Source organism: Ranitomeya variabilis, chromosome 3 (genome assembly GCF_051348905.1).
Source record: "Ranitomeya variabilis isolate aRanVar5 chromosome 3, aRanVar5.hap1, whole genome shotgun sequence".
NCBI classification, from domain to species: Eukaryota; Metazoa; Chordata; class Amphibia; order Anura; family Dendrobatidae; genus Ranitomeya; species Ranitomeya variabilis.
Genome location: NC_135234.1, coordinates 15,766,042 through 15,788,903, shown reverse-complemented (window position 1 = coordinate 15,788,903; position 22,862 = coordinate 15,766,042). Strand labels below are relative to the sequence as shown.

At 45.8% G+C, this 22,862-nt stretch overlaps 1 protein-coding gene across 2 annotated transcripts in view; it reads left to right on the top strand.

The window, feature by feature from the left end:
• The window catches only part of LSAMP (limbic system associated membrane protein), a 906,496-nt gene that overhangs the window by 613,508 nt on the left and 270,126 nt on the right, over positions 1-22,862 (top strand). For both annotated transcript variants that reach the window (XM_077293714.1, XM_077293713.1), the window contains exon 3: positions 7,503-7,628. In XM_077293714.1, coding sequence (XP_077149829.1) covers positions 7,503-7,628 — 126 coding nt within the window. The remainder of the gene's footprint in view (positions 1-7,502; positions 7,629-22,862) is intronic.

The window sequence follows — 22,862 nt, the reverse complement described above, 5'->3', positions numbered from 1 at the left end:
ATTAGTAACAATCCCCCAATAATCTCAGTAGTAACAATACCCCCAATATTCTCAGTAGTAACAATACCCCCAATATTCTCAGTAGTAACAATACCCCCAATATTCTCAGTAGTATCAATCCCCCAATATTCTCAGTAGTAACAATCCCCCAATAATCTCAGTAGTAACAATCCCCTAATAATCTCAGTAGTAACAATCCCCCAATAATCTCAGTAGTAACAATACCCCCAATATTCCCAATAGTAACAATACCACCTGTCACGAACCCCTGACCGCTTCCACCAATATGTCAGGGATCCACACCGTGACCGTCACCCCTACGTCACGGATCGGGGTGACTTTAGGCCAACAGACAGCTATCACATGTGCAGGGGGGCTTATCTTCATTATCCCTCCACTCCACAATGTGATAAAAAGACACACACGAGGCTATTGACCTCTTAGTTTACAGCAGGGGCTTATTCTAGGTATCCCACTGCTCTTCAATATACCACGACCTGCAGGGACTTATGTATCCCGCTTACAGTTCCACTTAACACTTGCAGCTCTCTGGCGCCCCCCTTACTCTCAGGTCAGATTAGGTACTTCACCTAGGGTAATTGGTCGCAAGAACGGCAACCTGCGATGTACTGGCTATTGGGCACGCTGCAGCGATGCGATAACTACTCCCACTCAAGTAGGAACAATAATTATTAACGCCGCAGTCGCTACAACATCACCCCAGGTCCAGTGCACACGTTTTTGCTGCCACCAGCTCCGATTAAACGGGTCCGAAGCTAACCCAACACAGTAGCGTAATTCCCTTCAGGAGACTTAGGGTACGTTTTAGAGCATGGAGAAAGAACTAGTATTAAATATTATACCCCACAAAATTTAGGCAGTGCTTTATCAAAATATTTTACAAAGATGTTACAAATGAGACAATTGCAAATATGTACAAGGTAATTATATAAAAGAAAACAAGGATTACATGAGAATAACACTTACATGTGTTCAAAGCATTGCAGCAACCAGGCTAGTGGAGTTCCCATACGTCAAAATGCATCAGTAGGTCTGGATAGACAGCAGAGAGACAGCTCAGGTAAAAACTGAAAAACTGACTCCTGGAAGCCTGGTTGAAACTTAAAACCTACAGCCTGTGACATCACAGAAAGGGCTGGCTTTTCCAAACCCTCCTACCTCTTCAGTTTTACTAACTGTGCATTTAAATATATCTGATGCCCGTAACTTCGCTACAGAACATGTCATAATCATACCACACCCAGCATTCATCTCGTATTATCACTGGCATTCTAGTGAGATCAAATATGTCCTATTTGGGATGTATATTTACAGAGAAATCCCTACTTCTTTACCTGATGGAGTTAGAAGCTCATGTTTAGAGTGTTGGATAGATGCTTCGATGGAGATTAAGAATATATATATCCGTGTTCCTATCTTAAATGGTTGGCCTAATATCTTACAAAAACAGAACAAAGAACTTTCATGATTCTGGAAGTTTCTAATCCAGTTAAAGCTGGTCACTTTCCACTACAGGAAATGCCGGTTGTAAATACCTTGGCGAGGGGGATGAGGGCTTGTGAGCTGAAAGTCAGGAATTTGCAGCTACAAGCTGTTGCAGAATCACTCCAAGAAGGGGGGCTTAGCCCACAGCATGCTAGCAAGAGAACTAAACTTATATGATATTTCATACCATATCGTGACACCACCAATATTCCCAGTAGTAGCACTGCCCCCAATATTCTCAGTAGTAACACTGCCCCCAATATTCTCAGTAGTAACACTGCCCCCCATATTCCCAGTAGTAGCACTGCCCCCAATATTCCCATTAGTAACAATACCCCCAATATTGTCAGCAGTAACACTGCCCCAATATTCTCAGTAGTAATAATAATACCTCCAATATTCTCAGTAGTAACACTGCCCCCAATATTCCCAATAATAACATTGCTCCTGATATTCTTGGTGGTAACGATGCTAACAATATTCCTAAAAATAATGCTGCAGTCAATATTCCTAGTAGTAACGGTGCTCCTGATATTCCCAGTAGTAAAAGTGATCCGAGTAGTAACAGTGCTCTCAATATTCCCAGTAGTAAAAGCAGTTCCAGTAAAAACAGTGCTCCCAATATTCCCAGTAGCAAAAGTGATTCCAGTAGTAACAGGGCTCCCAGTATTCCCAGTAGCAAAAGTGATTCCAGTAGTAACAGGGCTCCCAGTATTCCCAGTAGTAAAAGTGATTCCGGTAGTCACGGTGCTCCCAATATTCCCAGTAGTGAAAGTGATCCCAGTAGTAACAGTGCTCCCAATATTCCCAGTAGTGAAAGTGATCCCAGTAATAACAGTGCTCCCAGTATTCACCTGTAGTAAAAGTGATCCCGCTAGTAAAGGTATTCCCATTACTTCCAGTAGTAAAAGTGATCTCAGTAGTAACTGTGCTCCCAATATTCCCAGTAGTAAAAGCAGTTCCAGTAATAACAGTGCTCCCAATATTCCCAGTAGTAAAAGTGATTCCGGTAGTAACAATGTTCCCAATATTCCCAGTAGTAAAAGTGATTCCAGTAATAACAGTGTTCCCAATATTAACAGTAGTGAAAGTGATCCCAGTAGTAACAGTGCTCCCAATATTCCCAGTAGTGAAAGTGATCCCAGTAATAACAGTGCTCCCAATATTCACCTGTAGTAAAAGTGATCCCGCTAGTAAAGGTATTCCCATTACTTCCAGTAGTAAAAGTGATCTCAGTAGTAATGGTGCTCCCAATATTCCCAGTAGTAAAGGTGATCTCAGTAGTAACAGTGTTCCCAATATTCCCTGTAGTAAAAGTGATCTCAGTAGTAACAGTGCTCACCAATATTACCTATAGTAAAAGTGATTCCGGTAGTAACAGTGTTCCCAATATTCCAAGTAGTGAAAGTGATCCCAGTAATAACAGTGCTCCTAATATTCCGAGTATTAAAAGTGATTCCAGTAGTAACGGTGTTCCCAATATTCCCAGTAATAAAAGTGATTCCAGCAGTAACGGTGCTCCCTATATTCCCAGTAGTGAAAGTAGTTCCAGTAATAATAGTGCTTCCAATATTCCCAGTAGTAAAGGTGATCTCAGTAGTAACAGTGCTCCCAATATTCCCAGTAGTAAAGGTGATCTCAGTAGTAACAGTGCTCCCAATATTCCCAGTAGTAAAGGTGATCTCAGCAGTAACGGTGCTCCCAATATTCCCAGTAGTGAAAGTGATTGCGATAGTAATGGTGCTCTGAATATTCCCAGTAGTAAAAGTAGTTCCAGTAATAACAGTGCTCCCAATATTCCCAGTAGTAACAGTGATCCCAGTAGTAAATGTGTACCATTACTTCCAGTAGTAAAGGTGATCTCAGTAGTAAAGGCGCTCCCAATAATCCCTGTAGGAACTGTGCCCCCAATATTCTCAGTAGTATAAGTGATCTTAGTAATAACAGTGCTGCCAATATTCTCAGTAGCACCAATGCTCCCAGTTTCCAAGTACTAGTAGTCCTCCCAATGTTCCCAGTAGTAGCACTGCTCCCAATGTTCCCAGTAGTAACAGTCCTCCCAGTCTTCCCAGTAGTAGCGATGCTCCCAATATTCCAGTACTGATGCTGGTGACAGTATTTCTAGAAGCAGTGGAGGAGGGGAGGTGGAGTTCAGCACGACCTTCCAGGTAATAAAAATGTAATTTTATTGGAAATCAAAACAAAAAAATCGTTAAAACAAACCTGACGCGTTTCTGGCACATTAGAGCCCTTGGTCGTAGGATTAAGATTTCTGGGGTGCCAGAAACATATCAGGTTTTGTTTTAACAATTTTATGTTTTGATTTCCAATAAAATTAAATTTTATTACCTGGATGGTCGTGTTGAACTCCACCTCCCCTCCTCCACCCCTTTTATTTGGCCACAATCATGGGCTGGACTAGCACCTGCTTTTATTTGGCCACTATCATGGGCTGGACTAGCAGCCTCCAGGATTATACTAACTGGGACTTCTCATCGTACGGCGTGGGAAGCTGAGCTCACTTTCCATACTTTTGGTGACAGTATTTCTAGTGGTGATGGGTCCCCACAGGGACTGCACTATGCGCATTGCTGGTAGTGATCAGGTTCCCAGGACCCCACATAGAGCCGCTGATCCCATAATTTCTATTGGTCCTGCTGATCACAGTGCTCTATGCATAATATCAGTGACTACTGTCCTGATAGCCCAAGTACTGGTGGTACTCCCAGCATCTGCAGTAGTGGCAGTACTCCTGGCACTACTGAGGCTCATAGGTACATAGGTCTGCGCCTGAGCTGTGTACACAAAATGGTGGGAGATATTTTTCAGTTGACTGTTTGCAGTATTATGATTCCAGCTCCTAATTAATTACTTTTATAACCGTACAAGACAAATAATTCTTTTATGTAGCGATGAAACGTCTCCAACAAACAGACGTCCATGTAAGATATTGTCAGAGGTCCACACCTGCCTGCAAATGGTGGTTTCCAGAATGGGCGGTGGAAGACGCTGCTGCGATGATGCCTGGGAAGCCGGCGCTCCGCCTGCCAGCTGTGATTTATTGGCCGACGCGTTTTCTGTTTTCTTTTAATATCCCGCATCTATAATACATGACCTTGTCAGAGGCGCTCAGTCACTGGGATTCATCCTTGTGTCCTCTCACCTGACGGCTGGAGGAATCTGCAGCCAGGATCCTAATGGTGAGGGGAACAGGGGAATTAATATAGAAAGTAGGCTGTAGTACCGCATCTGTACTGTAGGGCGGCGCAGGTGAGCTGTTTTTAGAAACTCAGGAAAGATGGAGGAGATGTGTCAAAGTTCAGTAATATAGGGGACATGTAACAAAATAGGAATCCCGACTTATGGGAAAAGTCAGGGTATGCCAAACAGTATCTGATGTAAGACATTGTAAATGGCTGATCTAAGGTCTGTATACATGACCAGACTTGGGTCTGCTTATATAGGACTGGACTGGAGTCTGTATACAGGGATGGTCCGGGGTCTGTATACAGGGCTAGTCTGGGGTCTGTATACAGGGCCGGTCTGGGGTCTGTGTACAGGACTAGTCTGGGGTCTATACACAGGGCTGGTCTGGGGTCTGTATACAGGGCCGGTCTGAGGTCTGTATACATGGCTGGTCTGGGGTCTGTATACGGGACCGGTAAGGGGTCTGTTTACAGGGCCGGTCTGGGGTCTGTACACAGGGATGGTCTGGAGTCTGTATACAGGGCCGGTCTGGGGTCTGTATACAGGGCCGGTATGGGGTCTGTATACAGGGCTGGTCTGGAGTCTGTATACAGGGCCGGTCTGGGGTCTGTATACAGGGCCGATCTGGGGTCTGTATACGAGGTTAGACTGGGGTCTATACACAGGGCCGGTCTGGGGTCTGTATACAGGACTGGTCTGGGGTCTATACACAGGGCTGGTCTGGGGTCTGTATACAGGGCCGATCTGGGGTCTGTATATGGGGCCGGTCTGGGGTCTGTATATGGGGCTGGTCTGGGGTCTGTATACGGGGCTGGTCTGGGGTCTGTATACAGGGATGGTCCGGGGTCTGTAAACAGGGCTGGTCTGGGGTCTGTACACAGGGCCGGTCTGGGGTCTGTATACGGGGCTGGTCTGGGGTCTGTATACAGGGCTGGTCTGGGGTCTGTATACAGGGCTGGTCTGGGGTCTGTGTATGGGGCTGGTCTGGGGTCTGTATACAGGGCTGGTCTGGGGTCTGTATACAGGGCTTGTCTGGGGTCTGTATACAGGGCCGGTATGGGGTCTGTATACAGGGCCAGTCTGGGGTCTGTATACAGGGCCGGTCTGGGGTCTGTATACGGGGCTGGTCTGGGGTTTGTATACGGGGCCGGTCTGGGGTCTGTATACGGGGCTGGTCTGGGGTCTGTATACAGGGCTGGTCTGGGGTCTGTATACAGGGCTGGTCTGGGGTCTGTGTATGGGGCTGGTCTGGGGTCTGTATACAGGGCTGGTCTGGGGTCTGTATACAGGGCTCGTCTGGGGTCTGTATACAGGGCCGGTATGGGGTCTGTATACAGGGCCAGTCTGGGGTCTGTATACAGGGCCGGTCTGGGGTCTGTATACGGGGCTGGTCTGGGGTTTGTATACGGGGCCGGTATGGGGTCTGTATACAGGGCTGGTCTGGGGTCTGTATATGGGGCTGGTCTGGGATCTGTATACAGGGCTGGTCTGGGGTGCGTTATGTGCAGACTTTATACTGGGAGTGGGAGGAGCAGAAAGTCTCAGCCAATAGCTGCAGATCAGGAAGTGATGTCAGAAAAGGGGGCGTGGTTTGGAGTCTCCTATACAGTTGCCTTTTGATGCAGTTTTTACATTTTAGCCAAATCTAGCAATGGAATTCACAAGTTTTAATTTCATTTTTTCACATTTCTGTCTTCATTCTTATACTGAGAGAAAACTGCAGAGAAACCTGTGATGTGTGAATACGATCCATGCCCAGCGAGCCCATATGGCGGCACATGTACTGCACGGTTGTACCGCCGCAGATTCCTCCGTATAGCAGCATATTAGTCTAAATGAACTTTTCTGCAGATTTCACCCCGCGCTTTACAAAATGTGAATTTTATGGTGAAAATCTGCAGAGTAAGGCCGGCCTCACACTCAGCGTTTAAAACTACGGTACGTTTTTTACGGCCGTAATATGCAGAAAAGTCCCCAAAATAGTGATCCGTATATCATCCGTAGTCAGGGTGTGGCAGCGTATTTTGCGCTTGGCATCCTCCGTATGTAATCCGTATGGCATCCGTACTGCGAGATTTTCTCGCAGGCTTGCAAAACCGACATCTAATGGATTTATGGCCTCAAATGTTCGTTAAAACATATATACAGTATATATATATATATATATATATATATATATATATATATATATATGTCATTGAGACACATATATATATATTCTGTATGTATGTTTAATTCAGCGCGAGATATGTGAAAAGCCGGTAATTCAATTACCGGCTTTTCACTAACACCGCTGCGTATTTCTCGCAAGTCACACTGCTGGTCCGTGTGGAATCTGTATTTTTCTCGCCCCCATAGACTTTCATTGGCGATTTTTTTGCGCAATACGGTGACAAACGCAGCATGCTGGGATTTTTTACGGCCGTACAAGACCGTATATTACGGATGCGTAATATACGGCAGATAGGAGCGGGGACATAGGGAATCATTGGGCCGTGTGTAATGCGAATTTTACGGACGTAGTTTATGCGCTCATACGTCCGTAAAACTCGCTAGTGTGAGGCCGGCCTAACATGACGTCCTGCGAATGTTGCATCTCGTCCACGTTGTGGTTTTGGATCGCGCTGCTCAGTTGATGCGCAGACAGTGTGCAGCGCCGGCGGTAGGAGAACGTGGTCTAGAGGTGGCGCGGTATAAACTGCTCACAATGTATCAGGTGTGAGATCTATGTTATATATGATGTAAGGGAACATTGATACATTATGCTTCTATTCTTCCGTTCCTTTCAGTTCCACCAAAGATCTCCAACATCTCTGCAGACATCACTGTGAACGAAGGCAGCAACGTGACCCTGGTGTGCATCGCCAATGGACGCCCGGATCCCATCATCACCTGGAGGCATCTGAACCCAACAGGTAGACAAATACTGGGGAGCGATCAAGAGGTCACACACCAGGCAAAAAAAAATCCCTATGAAAATGTATTGATGTAAAATGAAAAATTCTGCAACTTTACTGAATTCTTTGGGTTTCATTCATCACCACTTTCAAGACCTCTGATTGCTTTCAGTGAATACAAACATTCCTGTTTACCTCCAGGGGCTCAAATACCCTTCAGATCTATTACTGAGATTTCAGTATAATGGTAAGAAGTCAAGTCCTGGGCTTCACAATATTCTTTAGCAAAGTGCAAATTACATTAAAGGGGTTGTCTGGACAAAGTGCATTGTATACATTGATTATAATTGTATCGGTCTTAGTTAGATACATCCAGTTAGGAAAGGTTTTCCGCCTGTTAATATACAGAAGAATGTTTCCATCCGCTGACAGCAAGCAGAGCTATCAGGAATGGTGGGGAAGTTATATCACAAAGCTGCAGAACCTTTTATGATACATACAACGCTCCTAGTTTATCTACTTTTTTGGGACTGACAATGTTCTTATTGGAAGAGTTTCTGTGATCCGTGCTGCATTTATCCGCAGGGTTTTGTATATTTTTCTTAATGTTTTGCTACACTTGGACATTCCGTCCACAGGTCAGTGATGTGCGGTCGCCCCAGCCTCTATTCCTTCTTTGCTCTCTTACTCCATTAGGGCTGTCCCACACGTCCAGATAATTCCGGTACCGGAATAAATCGGTACCGGAGTTATCCGTGTCCGTGTGCCTGGGAACTCACGGAGGCCATACGTGCGGCACACGTGTGCCGCCCGTATGGCGAGTGGGTACCACACGGAGCGTGTGGTACCCACTCTGCATGGTGCTGAAGCTGTGATTCATATCTTCCCTGCAGCAATGTTTGCTGTAGAGAAAATATGAAGAATAGTGTTTAAAATAAAGATCTATGTGTCCGCCGCCCCCCCACCCCCTGTGCGCCCCCCCGCTGGTCAGAAAATACTTACCCGGGTCCCCCGTCGGCTGTCGCTCCTTCCTGGTCTGGCCGCGGCTTCTCCTGCATGCGGTCACGTGGGCCCGATCATTTACAGTCATGAATATGTGGCTCCACCTCCCATAGGGGCGGAGCCGACTATTCATGATTGTAAATGATCGGCCCCACGTGACCGCATACAGTAGGAGGCGCGGCCAGACCAGGAAGGAGCGAGGGAGCGGGTAAGTATTTTCTGACCAGCGGGGGGGCGCACAGGGGGTGGGGGGGCGGCGGACACATAGATCTTTATTTTAAACACTATTATTCATATTTTCTCTGCAGCAAACGCTGCTGCAGAGAGGATATGAATACCGGCTTCAGCACCATGTGGGGGGGACAGCGCTTACTGTAGCGCTGTCTCCTGCACGCCACACGGACCCCAGACGGAGAATGTCCGTGTGAGGTCCGTGTTTTACGCGGACCCATTGACTCTATTGGGTCCGTGTAAAACGTGCGCTCCCACGAACACTGACATGTCTCCGTGTTTGGCACACGGAGACACGGTCCGCAAAAAATCAATGACATCTGCACAGATGCATTGATTTTTATGGGTCTACGTGTGTCAGTGTCTCCGGTACGTGAGGAAACTGTCACCTCACGTACCGGAATCACTGACGTGTGAAACCGGCCTTAGAGGAGTTAGTCATTTAGTAATTTTGGTTGGGAAATGCTGTTACCTGGAGCCATTGTTCACACCCTGCAATCTGCATGTCATGGTCGGACATAGTCATGTTGGGGTCAGTCCTGGAGTTCTTCTTGAAGAATCTTCAGTTTCACAGTAATAGGTTCTAATTCTAAAATGGAATTTAAAACATGAGTGAACCGAGCACAATGCAAACCCCAAAACAGCAATCTGAGTGCAAAAACTGGATGTGCGCCAATGGTTATGGATTAAATTCTGTCTGCTTGATATCAGTCTATCGCATGGTAATAAAACGAACCTGGCACTAATGCAATTTGTGATATTTTCAGAATCTTGGTTATTCTGCACTCGGTAGTAATAATTTATGAGCGCTGTATTTCATCAAGGTTTGAGATGGATAAAATATCAATGTTTGCTATTTATTTGAGATTTTTTTTTCTTTTTTTCAAAATGTTTTGTAACTGTGACCAATTGTAAGCCAGATACAGATGTGTCCACTGTTACCTTTCCACAAATATGATTAAAAACTCCAGTATCCCAGTATTATTTTTATTGTAACCTGGTAGTAACATCAGTGGCTGGCCGCATACAGAAATATATAGAATAAATATCTCCCAACAAAGTATCAGGAAATTCTTTTTTATTAGGGATGGTCAATTCTTACTATTAGGGATATGCTGAGTACAAAGGAAACATAAGGAAAGACTAAATCTGTAGTTCATTCAGTCTCTATAAATTATTTATTTTATATATGTATCTTTAATTACCGTACATGACAGATCTATGTTTCTGCTACAAAGCTCCAAATATCATGCATAGACATAACGTTATATAATATAATTATGACTACAGCCACCACTAGGGGGAGCTCCCTGTATACACAGATACATGATAGGATCCTGTCTGCAGCCACCACTAGGGGGAGCTCCCTGTATACAGAGATACATGATAAGATCCTGTCTGCAGCCACCACTAGGGGGAGCTCCCTGTATACAGAGATACATCATAAGATTCTGTCTCCAGCCACCACTAGGGGGAGCTCCCTGTATACAGAGATACATGATAAGATCCTGTCTGCAGCCACCACTAGGGGGAGCTCCTTGTGTACAGACATACATGATAAGATCCTGTCTGCAGCCACCACTAGGGGGAGCGCCCTGTATACAGAGATACATGATAAGATCCTGTCTGCAGCCACCACTAGGGAGAGCTCCCTGTGTACAGACATACATGATAAGATCCTGTCTGCAGCCACCACTAGGGGGAGCTCCCTGTATACAGAGATACATGATAAGATCCTGTCTGCAGCCACCACTAGGGGGAGCTCCCTGTATCCAGAGATACATGATGAGATCCTGTCTGCAGCCACCACTAGGGGGAGCTCCCTGTATCCAGAGATACATGATGAGATCCTGTCTGCAGCCACCACTAGGGGGAGCTCCCTGTATACAGAGATACATAAGATTCTGTCTGCAGTCACCACTAGGGGGAGCTCCCTGTATACAGAGATACATAATAAGATCCTGTCTGCAGCCACCACTAGGGGGAGCTCCGTGTATACAGAGATACATGATAAGATCCTGCCTGCAGTCACCACTAGGGGGAGCTCCCTGTATGCAGAGATACATGATAAGATCCTGTCTGCAGTCACCACTAGGGGGAGCTCCCTGTATACAGAGATACATGATAAGATCCTGTCTGCAGTCACCACTAGGGGAGCTCCCTGTATACAGAGATACATGATAAGATCCTGTCTGCAGCCACCACTAGGGGGAGCTCCCTGTATACAGAGATACATGATAAGATTCTGTCTGCAGCCACCGCTAGGGGGAGCTCCCTGTATACAGAGATACATGATAAGATTCTGTCTGCAGCCACCACTACGGGGAGCTCCCTGTATCCAGAGATACATGATACAATTTTGTCTTTAGTCACTACTTAAAGGAACTCCTTCTTATGCATGATGCTCTGCATCAAAGAAAACAATTAATTCTGGTCACTATACGGTGGCATGTAAAAGTTTGGGCACCCCTAGTCAAAATTACTGTTATTTTGAACAATTAATCAAGTTGAAGATGAAATGATCTCCAAAAGGCCTAAAGTTTAAAGATCAAAATAAATATTTTGTAATTTTTTACATTTTAAAAATTATAAAAAGGAAAATGGGCCGATGCAAACGTTTGGGCATCCTTGGAAATTTGTGTCCTCAGATAAACTTGACCAAGGTTTCAGACCTTAATCAGCCTGTTAGGATTATGACTTGTTCACTATCATCGTTAGGAAAGGCCATGTTATACAAATTTCCCAGCTTTATAAACACCCAGCCTCCTCCAACCTTGTGCCAAAAAAACAGCAGCCATGGGTTCTTCTAAGCAGCTGCCGATCACTCTGAAAATGGTGAAGGCCCACAAAGCAGGAGAAGGCTATAAGAAGATGTCAAAGCATTTTCAAGTTGCCCTTTCCTCAATTTGGAATGTAAATAAGAAATGGCAGTTACCAGGAACAGTGGAGGTCAAGAAAAGGTCTGGAAGACCAAGCAAAATTTCAGTGAGAGCTGCTCATAGGATTACTAGAGAGGCAAATCAGAACCCCAGCTTGACTGCAAAATAACTTCAGAAAGATTTAACAGACTCTGGAGTTGTGGTACATTGTCCTACTGTTCAGAGACATCTGCACAAATATGGCCTTCACGGAAGAGTCATCAGAAGAAAATCTCTCCGGTGTCCTCACCATAAAATTCAGCATCAGTATTATGCAAAAGAACATCTAAACAAGCCTGATGCATTGTGGAAAAAGTCCTGTGGTTATGAGGTTAAAATAGAACTCTTCGTCCACAATGATCAAAAGGCATGTCTGGACAAAAAAAGGGCAGAGAATTTCAGGAAAAGAACATCTCGACAACCACTAAATATGGGGGTGGATTAATCATACTTTGGGGTTGTGTTACAGCCAATGTCACAGGGAACATTTCACAGGTAGAGGGAAGAATGGATTTAATGAAATTTCAACAAATTCTTGATGCAAACATAACACATCTGTAAAAAAGGTGAAGGTGAAAAGAGGAAGAGGATGGCTGCTACACATGGATACTGATCCTAAACACTCATCACAATCCACAATAAAAGACCTCAAAAGGCACAAGCTGAAGGTTTTACAATGGCCCTCACAGTCCCCTGATCTGAGCATCATTGAATATCTGTGGCTAGACCTCACAATAGCAGAGGAAGCAAGACGCCCCAGGAATCTCACAGAACTGGAGGAATTCTCCAAAGAAGAATGGAGGAAAATCCCTCAGAGAAGAATTGAAAGACTCTTGTCTGGCTACAAACAGCGTTTACAAGCTGTGATACTTGCAAAAGAGGGCGCTACTAGGTACTAGCCGTGCAGGGTGCCCAAACTTTTGCTTTTTCCTTTTTATAATTTTTTTAATGTAAAAAATTCAAACATATATTTTTTTTTTGCCTAAAATAGAAAGTAAATGTGTCATCTGTAACTTTAGGCCTTTTAGAGATTAGTTCATCTTCAACCTGCTTAACTGTTCACGATAACAGTAATCTTAACCATGGGTGCCCAAACTTTTACATGCCACTGTATGTAAATTATGACATTAATCAGTAGTAATGGTAAATATACAGTTGTGCTCAAAAGTTTACATACCCTGGCAGAATTTTTGCGTTCTTGGCCTTCTTTCAGAGAATATTAATGATAACACCAAGTCTTTTTCTCCGCTCATGGTTAGTGGTTGGGTAAAGCCATTTATAGTCAGACTATTGTGTTTTCTCTTTATAAATCATAATGAGAACCCAAAACATCCAAATGACCCTGATCAAAAGTTCACATACCCCATTTCTTAATGCCGTATATTGCCCCCTCTAACATCAATGACAGATTGAAGTCTTTTGTGGAAGTTGTGGATGAGGTTCTTTATTTCCTCAGATGGTAAAGCTGCCCACTCTTCTTGGCATAAAGCCTCCAGTTCCTGTAAATTCCTGGGCTGTCTAGCATGAACTGCGCGCTTGAGATCTCCCCAGAGTGGCTCAATGATATTGAGGTCAGGAGACTGAGATGGCCGCTCCAGAACCTTCACTTTGTTCTGCTGTTGCCAATGACAGGTCGATTTGGCCTTGTGTTTTGGATCATTATCCTGTTGGAACGTCCAAGTACGTTCCATGCGCAGCTTCCAGCCTGATGATTGCAAATTTGCCTCCAGTATTTGCTGATAACATGCTGCATTTATCTTTCCTTCAACTTTGACCAAGTTTCCTGTGTCTTTGTAGCTCACACATCCCCAAAATGTCAGCGATCCACCTCCATGCTTTACAGTAGGAATGGTGTTCCTTTTATCATAGGCTTTGTTGACATTTCTCCAAATGTAACATTTATGGTTGTGGCCATGATTTGATAAAAGGATCAGACTTTCTATAAGGCCGGGATCCCACATGCGAGAAACACGGCCGAGTCTCGCATGTCAATACCCGGCGCTGCAGGCGGCACTCGGGAGCGGAGGGTGCGGCTCCATTTATTGCTATGTGGCCGCACGCTCCGATCCAAGTGCCGGCGGCAGTGCCGGATATTGACGTGTGAGACTCGTCCAAGTTTCTAGTAAGTCTGATCCCGGCCTAAGGAAGTATTTACGTGCCGTGATTGTGGTGGAGCAGCACACAGCCATATCACTACTACATCCCCAAAAAGATGCAAAATCATCACATTTACTATGGACTTGTATTCATTTACAGAAATTTGCATTTATTATTCCTGGGGGTTACAGAATATTTGACATTACCCCAAAAATATGTTGTGTGTTCTTCTTTCATAAATTGTGCCTCTCATAAATGTACTTGCTACGACAGTATCAATTTGTATTGCATTTCTTTTATACCAATACTCAATCAAATTATGGAAACACCTATTGCCTGGATCTGAAACAAGTCTGTACAGCCTGGAGAGGCAGTGTGTTGTTTAGCAGATAAAACTTCCTGTGTTAGACAAAATGAAAATAAGCTAGTTTGCAATTGACTTGCTTTTTCTATCTGCTATTGTTCTTCTGCTATGAGAGCTTTTATCTGACATAGTGTAAAGCTTTTCTTCAAGTAATATAGCCCCTTGCTGAGTATATGTGGTGGTTACATTTTAGGAGAGGAGTTAACTCATGAGATCCCACTCAGCTCTTTCCAGCCCATTGCATTATATACAGTAGTTAGCTGCTCACTAATCTCTCCTTCCCTCTCAGCTCCTGACAAGCTGCTGTTATTTAATTTGCAAAGTCACCAGCCCCAACCATCTGCAGCTTCCAGAGCAATTTGTTCAAATGCCCTGTTACCTCTAAATGCAAATACAGTGATAACAGTGTAGACGCCCACATTCTGATAATACTATAGCTCTGCTGCCCCCCAGAACTCTCACTCCTCCCTGATGCCAGTAAACAAGGTGAGTGCAGAGCTGTGAGCTGCTGACTACACAAGGTGAGACTATCCCTTTAAATGTAAATGCTTTCACTAAATGATCACCTAGAATAGCAAGAGAAATTATTAATATTCCACCTGAAGTCACCCAACATGTAAAATATACTAAAGGGGAGAGAAATAGTCGTATAATCTTCTGTCGGATGTGGTGCCACGTGCGCTGTATGGAAGGCTTCACTGCACTGGGATTTCAGCTCTGGATAATTAAAATGTAGTATTTCTTAATTCTCGCAACCTGCGATCAGTCTGATTTATTATCCGGCATGAAAATGAGAATATTATATAGTTATCAATTCATGGGATGGAAGTGTGGAATTTACGGTTCAAGGTGTTTGTCCTCATACATGTCCCGGTAAACAGAGGGGGAATTACACTAATGGAAAACTGTAATTCTGCAATGAATCATAAGATGACAGCCTCGCTATGTGCAGAATACGAGAGAGCGGCAACGGGAAAGCCAGTGTAATAAGACTTGGGATTACTGAAAGAATGTATTAAAAAAGGACAAGAGATAAAATATATGAGAAAGTAGAGAGATAGATAGATGAATTCACAGCTACAATGTTTAGTTTTCTATATAATGACCTCCATGCTACTGCTTTCTAGTAAGTGTTTTATCTCCTCCCTCCCCAGATCTGGATTCACATGTACAAAGCTCAGTACTACTGTATCTCCTCCATGCTGCTAGTAAACGTTTTATCTAACACCAGTAACAGATTTACAATTACACTGCTCAATACTGTTTTCAGTTGTCCTCCTTGATGCTTCTACTTTATATTAAGTGTTTCATTCCCACCCCAGAGCCAAATTGACAGCTACACTGCTCAGTACTGCTGTATAATGGTTTCATATTGCTGCTTTCTAGTGAATGTTTTATCTAACCACAGATGTGGATTCACGGTTACATTGCTCAGCGCTGTTGTAACTTGTCCTCCATGATGCTGCTGATTTACAGAGTTTTATACCCCCAGATCTGGATTCACAGCTACACTGCTCAGTACTGCTGTATAATGGCTTTCATGTTGATGCTTTCTAGCGAATGTTTTTTTCTAACCCCAGATATGGATTCACAGTTACATTGCTCAGTGCTGTTGTAACTTGTCTTCATGATGCTGCTGATTTATAGTAAGTGTTTTATACCCCCACATCAGGATTCACAGCTACCCTGCTCAGTACTGCTGTATAATGTCTGGATATGTGCTACATTGAAACAAAAGAGCAGAATTAATTCATGTCTGTGTGTACAGTGTACGGGAGACATCGCAGTGAGCCTCCACTTATTAGCTTGGGAAACAACTGAATGGTTCTTATTTTTTTTTCCTGTTGCGGAGCTGATTTTGACATTTTTCAGTCTAGTAATTATCTGACAACTGCAATGAATAAGTTAAAACTTTGCAGAAAGGAAACATATTGTAGAGTGACTTCAGCTCTGCTACATGTGGATATTACATGGCTGGTGTCTCATCCCTATTCTACAGGCGTTGCTCCAGTTTTCCATTCTCTGCCCTCCCTCTCTCTGATTACCGCAGAATAGAGTCATTATGTGGCGGCTCTTTACAGAGAAGGATGAGTGACAGCAGTAAATGGACAGTGTCAGTATTAGGAGGGCGCCGCTCATCTCTGCACTCACCGCACGTTATGTATCAGTGGATGGAATGTAATGTCAGTACCGGTGCCGGAGCTGGAGATGTATCTGCAGGTGACAATCCGCATCAAGAAGCACAAAGGTGCCCGGAGTCATCCATCCCACCCGCCCCCAATGTTCTGGTTCCAGCTTCCATGTCCTTGTGGTTGAAAGGATGAAGCTTGACCAGAAATGGGTCTACCTCCATGATAAGCCGCATAGATGCACTTTGAATTTGTCACTATAAGGCACTTACCCCTTGAGGGTTATTTCTAGAGACTTAAAGGCCCTGATGGGCACAGACTGTTCTTGCACAGGGGCCCTTCTTAGTCTAAGGGCTCTTTACAGTCCAATTACTCCTCATAATGCACAATTGCTTTGGGGGGTGATAGTGGCCCCCTTACCTCCTGGGCCCCTGTGCCAGGTTGCATCAATGATATGTCGGCCCCTGCTTTAAGGGCACTGTGATTGGTAAAGGTATTTTATGGGCCCATATTGCACTGATGGGGGATATATTATGGCATCATTACCCTTAGGCATCGTGGACGGCACTATTTCCTGGCATTACCTGGTCCTCGGCACAGGGGGCATTTTTCAGGACACTGCTTGGCCCCATTGTGGTTGAGGACATTGCTTGTTGCCCTGATTACAGGTGGGGGCATCATCTGATCCCAGGTTTTTTTTTTTTTACTATTAGGCTACGTTCACACTGGGCGTTTTTTTCAGCATTCTTTTTTATGCAAATTTTCAGCTGCGTTTTAGGCCGGTTTCACACGTCAGTGGCTCCGGTACGTGAGGTGACAGTTTCCTCACGTACCGGAGACACTGACACACGTAGACCCAGAAAAATCAATGCATCTGTTCAGATGTCATTGATTTTTTGCGGACCGTGTGCGGACCGTGTCTCCGTGTGCCAAACACGGAGACATGTCAGTGTTCGTGGGAGCGCACGTTTTACACGGACCCAATAGAGTCAATGGGTCCGCGTAAAACACGGACCTCACACGGACATTCTCCGTCTGGGGTCCATGTGGCGTGCCGGAGACAGCGCTACAGTAAGCGCTGTCCCCCCCACATGGTGCTGAAGCCGGTATTCATATCTTCCCTGTAGCAGCGTTTGCTATAGAGAAAATATGAAGAATAGTGTTAAAAATAAAGATCCATGTGTCCGCCGCCCCCCCACCCCCTGTGCGCCCCCCCGCTGGTCAGAAAATACTTACACGCTCCTTCCTGGTCTGGCCGCGCCTCCTACTGTATGCGGTCACGTGGGGCCGATCATTTACAATCATGAATAGTCGGCTCCGCCCCTATGGGAGGTGGAGCCACATATTCATGACTGTAAATGATCGGCCCCACGTGACCGCATACACTAGAAGCCGCGGCCAGACCAGGAAGGAGCGACAGCCGACGGGGGACCCGGGTGAGTATTTTCTGACCAGCGGGGGGCGCACAGGGGGTGGGGGGGCGGCGGACACATAGATCTTTATTTTAAACACTATTATTCATATTTTCTCTGCAGCAAACGCTACTGCAGAGAGGATATGAATCGCAGCTTCAGCACCATGCAGAGTGGGTACCACACGCTCCGTGTGGTACCCACTCGCCATACGGGCGGCACACGTGTGCCGCCGGTATGGCCTCCGTGAGTTCCCAGGCACACGGACACGGATAACTCCGGTACCAATTTATTCCGGTACCGGAATTATCTGGACGTGTGGGACAGCCCTTACAGTGCCAGCAAAGTCTATAAGATTTCAGAAACTCAATGCACACACCTTTGTTATTTTTGTCCTCAGAATTTTGTGCTTCGCGTGGTTTTTTGGACATAGAGCATGTCACAGCTATCAGCGGTTTTTCAGCATTTTTCACCCATTTATTTGAATGGGTGGTGAAAAAACGCTAAAAAAAGCCAAAACCTGATTCTATGGAATAGGACTTTGTTTTCAACATCAAACTTTATCAGGATGAGAAAGTAACAAATCTAGCATGCCAAAACTGCCGCACAAAAAAGGCATAAAAACGCTGCAAAAAAACCCCAAGGAAAATGTGCTTTTTTTCTGCAGCTTCTTTCCTGCCAAGAGATCAGGTTCTGCTGTATAAAAAAACGCTGGAAAAAAATGCCTAGTGTGAACCTAGCCTTACTGACAGTATTGCAGCACTATTGCTCTCTGTGCACTCTAATGGCTGTGCTCTAATTACTGTCACCGTGTGTTCACGTATCTTTCTGGGCATTATTGTATCAGTATTACTGTCAGTGCCGCAGCTCACTGGCACCATTACAGTTGTGGGCATTGCATGTTGCACTGATCCCGTAAGCGGCACCCTCTGATCACATGTATTTTTTTGGGCATTACTACTAATGAAGGGCAGTGTCGGGGGTCTCTTACTCTAAGGTGCACCATCTGTTTGGCGGCATTATAGTGCAGGCATTTGGGGGCATTATATGTGACGGGGGCACTATCTGTTCATAATAATTCCCATGGGCACTGTTACTGATAATGGAGAGTATTGGAGCACTATTACACACTATTTTCTGTTGGTAACTGTTATTGCAATTCCTACTCAGCACCACTATGATTGGGGGCGCTGTATATGGCTCTAAGTACTGTCAGGGGCACTGGTCTTAATTATTTTGTGGCGCTATTATCCAAGATATTGCGGCTATGGAGAAAAGATATCAAGGAAAATTGAATCCATCACGGATTGCAGATTACTGTGGACAATTGTAAGAGGTCATCCGATGCAGGAGTACAAGAGACAAGCAAAAACGTTACTGAACGAGGAGCAAATGTTGTTGTAACTAATTATATTTCACAATGGTATTCAGACGTTTGACTTATTGTAATTGTTGCTAAGTTTCCTCAAAATAATTATCAGAAAATCGACAGCAAAATATTCTGCATCTTTATATTTGCAAAAATGTTTCAAAGTACTGAAACTTTTATTCATTAATTATTATGTAGCAGTAAAAATAAAACTCTGATATCACAGAAACAAGAGACAACTGAAAAGTGTTAGTGAGAATTCAGAAAGGAGCTGCTCATTCCAGAACTGAAGGTAATGTTTGTAAAGATGTCATTGACGTCCGGTGCAGGAACATCCTTGGCAAAAAGTTTTCTGCTTCAACTTTTGAAGACTTCAAGTTTCTGCTTCTGGACCTAGAACTTGTCTGAAAGAACAAACAAAACATAAAACAAATAAAAAGTAAAATTGCAGTTTCTTTCCACAGTCATTTGACACTTCTGAAAATGTCCAGCAATGAAGAGAACATGGCGTTTCCTTAGTGATGGACGCTCCCCGGGTAGAATCGCCTCTTCTTGACCAATGCTCTAAATTCTGATTTAGTTTCAGAGAAAAACTGATTTTTCTTTTCACATTTTTTTTTTTTATTGTCGTGAATTCGAGCAAAACAGTTTAAATTGAAGCCGGTCGGATTGTTATCATAGGCGAGAAATGGTGAATAATTTATGGGCGTCTCGCAGCAGATGCCGCTCATCCAAGTCGGCCGTAATTACCGTGCCCCTGACTGAGGCGCTGAACTTTGAAAGTAGGACACGTTGCGCCTTACCGGGGCTCGTCCTACTGCTTCCCGCACAGGGGGAACCTCATTCTGTCCTCTACCATGATATGTAGCGAGGCTTAAAGAGCGACCTCGATTTATCACAGAAATGTCAGGCCCTCCGCTATACGCCCCATATCCGTGTGCTGTATGGTGATGCCATGTATAGTACTATCACATGTGAGACGGGTAGGACGAGAACTGGGGGACACAGACGGCTCCTAGGGGCCTCTCCCAGTCCACCAGGTAAACGTCTCTGCTTGCCGTCAGTGAATGACATCACTCAGAAGACATAATCCTGTCCACACCCCGTCCTGCTCTCAGCTGAGAAGTGGATACATTGTATCCAGTGTGCACTCCCAGACTGATACATTGTTGCAAACCAGCAGAGAGATCTGTGCAGCTGCTGCGATATGAGCTGCTCACAGAGCATTGTCTGCAGCTCACAGAGCATTGTCTTCAGTTCACAGGGCATTGCCTGCAGCTCATAGAGCATTGTTAGCAGCTCACAGAGTATTGTGCTCAGCTCACAGAGCATTGCCTGCACCTCACAGAGCATTGTTAGCAGCTCACAGAGCATTGTCTTCAGCTCACAGAGCATTGTCTTCAGCTCACAGAGCATTGCCTGCAGCTCACAGAGCTTTGTTAGCAGCTCACAGAGCATTGCCTGCAACTCACAGAGCATTGTCTGCAGCTCACAGAGCATTGCCTTTAGCTCACAGAGCATTGTTAGCAGCTCACGGAGCATTGTCTGCAGCTCACAGAGCATTGCCTGCAGCTCACATAGCATTGCCTGCATCTCACATAGCATTGCCTGCAGCTCACAGAACATTGTCTGCAGCTCACAGAGCATTGTCTTCAGCTCACAGAGCATTGTCAGCAGCTCACAGAGCATTGCCTTCAGCCCACAGAGCATTGTCAGCAGCTCACAGAGCATTGCCTTCAGCCCACAGAGCATTGTCAGCAGCTCACAGAGCATTGCCTTCACCCCACAGAGCATTGTCTTCAGCTCACAGAGCTCCAGTGAAAGCAGAACTAGCTATGTACAGGATTACTGCCTCAGAATAGAAATGTGTTCTCATTCAGTGACAGCAAGAGATCTTGTCATGAATTAATACTTGTAAATAATAAAGGGAATCTGTCAGCAGATTTCAGACTGCACACAGTTGGAGCATACCTCGCAGTGCTGCTTCCAAATGCAGACCCAACCAAACTGTGAACGCAGCTTTGGATGTGACTGGAGTATGAGAGGTGACACTATGTAATATAGGTATATGATAGGATATGAAGATGTAAATGATAACATGTCGCTTTGCTATGTGGACTGGCAGCATTGTGTACCGCACCAGACCCTGCGTGTCCCCCGCATTCTGTATGATCTCCTGCCAGATCTCCTCTGCACCCAGTGTATGGGTCCTGTGGTTGCTCCTGTCTACATACATTATGCTCCAGTCACATCCAGAGCTGCATTTACATTTCTCCGGTCTGTCCCTTGTCCCTCTGGGCATGGCGCCAGCAGACACACACTTAGCAGCTGATCCTGTATTCTGTATTTTCTACATTCCTTCTGTTATACTCCAGTCACATCCAGAGCTGCAAAGCAAACCAGTTTGTTGCCATTTGCAATCAGTGCCCGCTTTGCTCACTTATTAGCCTTAGTTTACTTTTGGTTGCTGCTCAGTATCAGTTTGCTATTCTGCGGACCCCCACAGGCATAAATCGGGGTCTTATATCTGTAGCAGCTGCCGGATGAAGGACTCGGTCACTTGATCCGGCGGTGTGCGCTCGCGGAGCATGGCTCTGTTCTGTGCGGATGCAGCTCTCGCTGTGAGGGGTTACCGCTCCGTCCTGAGGGGCCTTTTGACAAGAACAATCAGCGTTGTTTTCCGCCATAATTGATTTTAAGCCTTTTTTTCGGCTCCCGCTGTGTTTTCCTGGCAGCCGCTCCTGCGCTGGCACTCGCACCGTATTGAAAAGGACATTTTCTTTCTGCCATCCTTGGGAAATATGTATCATCTGGCAGATTTGTGTCATTCCGAGTGCCCGCCGGCTGCAAGTCTTCTGGCCACCAATGAAAGGGATGCGATTTGTTTGTGAGGCGCTGGTGGGCACAGGGGGCGCCGGATGGAGGGGGGTGCTGATTGGAATGTGATCATGTGTCAGTAAGTAGCTACTTTATAAGAGGCTCAAAGTGCGGCACGGTGATAGAGCGGCGCGGTGATAGAGTGGCACGGTGATAGAGCGGCACGGTGATAGAGCGGCACGGTGGTAGGGCGGCACGGTGATAGGGCGGCACGGTGATAGGGCGGCACGGTGATAGAGCGGCACGGTGGTAGGGCGGCACGGTGATAGGGCGGCACGGTGATAGGGCGGCACGGTGATAGGGCGGCACGGTGGTAGGGCGGCGCGGTGGTAGGGCGGCTCGGTGATAGGGCGGCACAGTGATAAGGCGGCACGGTGGTAGGGCGGCACGGGGATAGAGTGGCACGGTGATAGGGCGGCACGGTGATAGGGCGGCATGGTGGTAGGGCGGCACGGTGATAAGGCGGCACGGTGATAGGGCGGCACGGTGGTAGGGCGGCACGGTGATAAGGCGGCACGGTGATAGGGCGGCACGGTGATAGGGCGGCACGGAGGTAGGGCGGCACGGTGGTAGGGCGGCACGGTGGTAGGGCGGCACGGTGATAAGGCGGCACGGTGGTAGGGTGGTATGGTGGTAGGGTGGTATGGTGATAAGGCGGCACGGTGGTAGGGCGGCACGGTGATAAGGCGGCACGGTGATAGGGCGGCACGCTGGTAGGGCGGCACGGTGATAGGGCGGCACGGTGATAGGGCGGCACGGAGGTAGGGCAGCACGGTGATAAGGCGGCACGGTGGTAGGGTGGTATGGTGGTAGGGTGGTATGGTGATAAGGCGGCACGGTGGTAGGGTGGTAT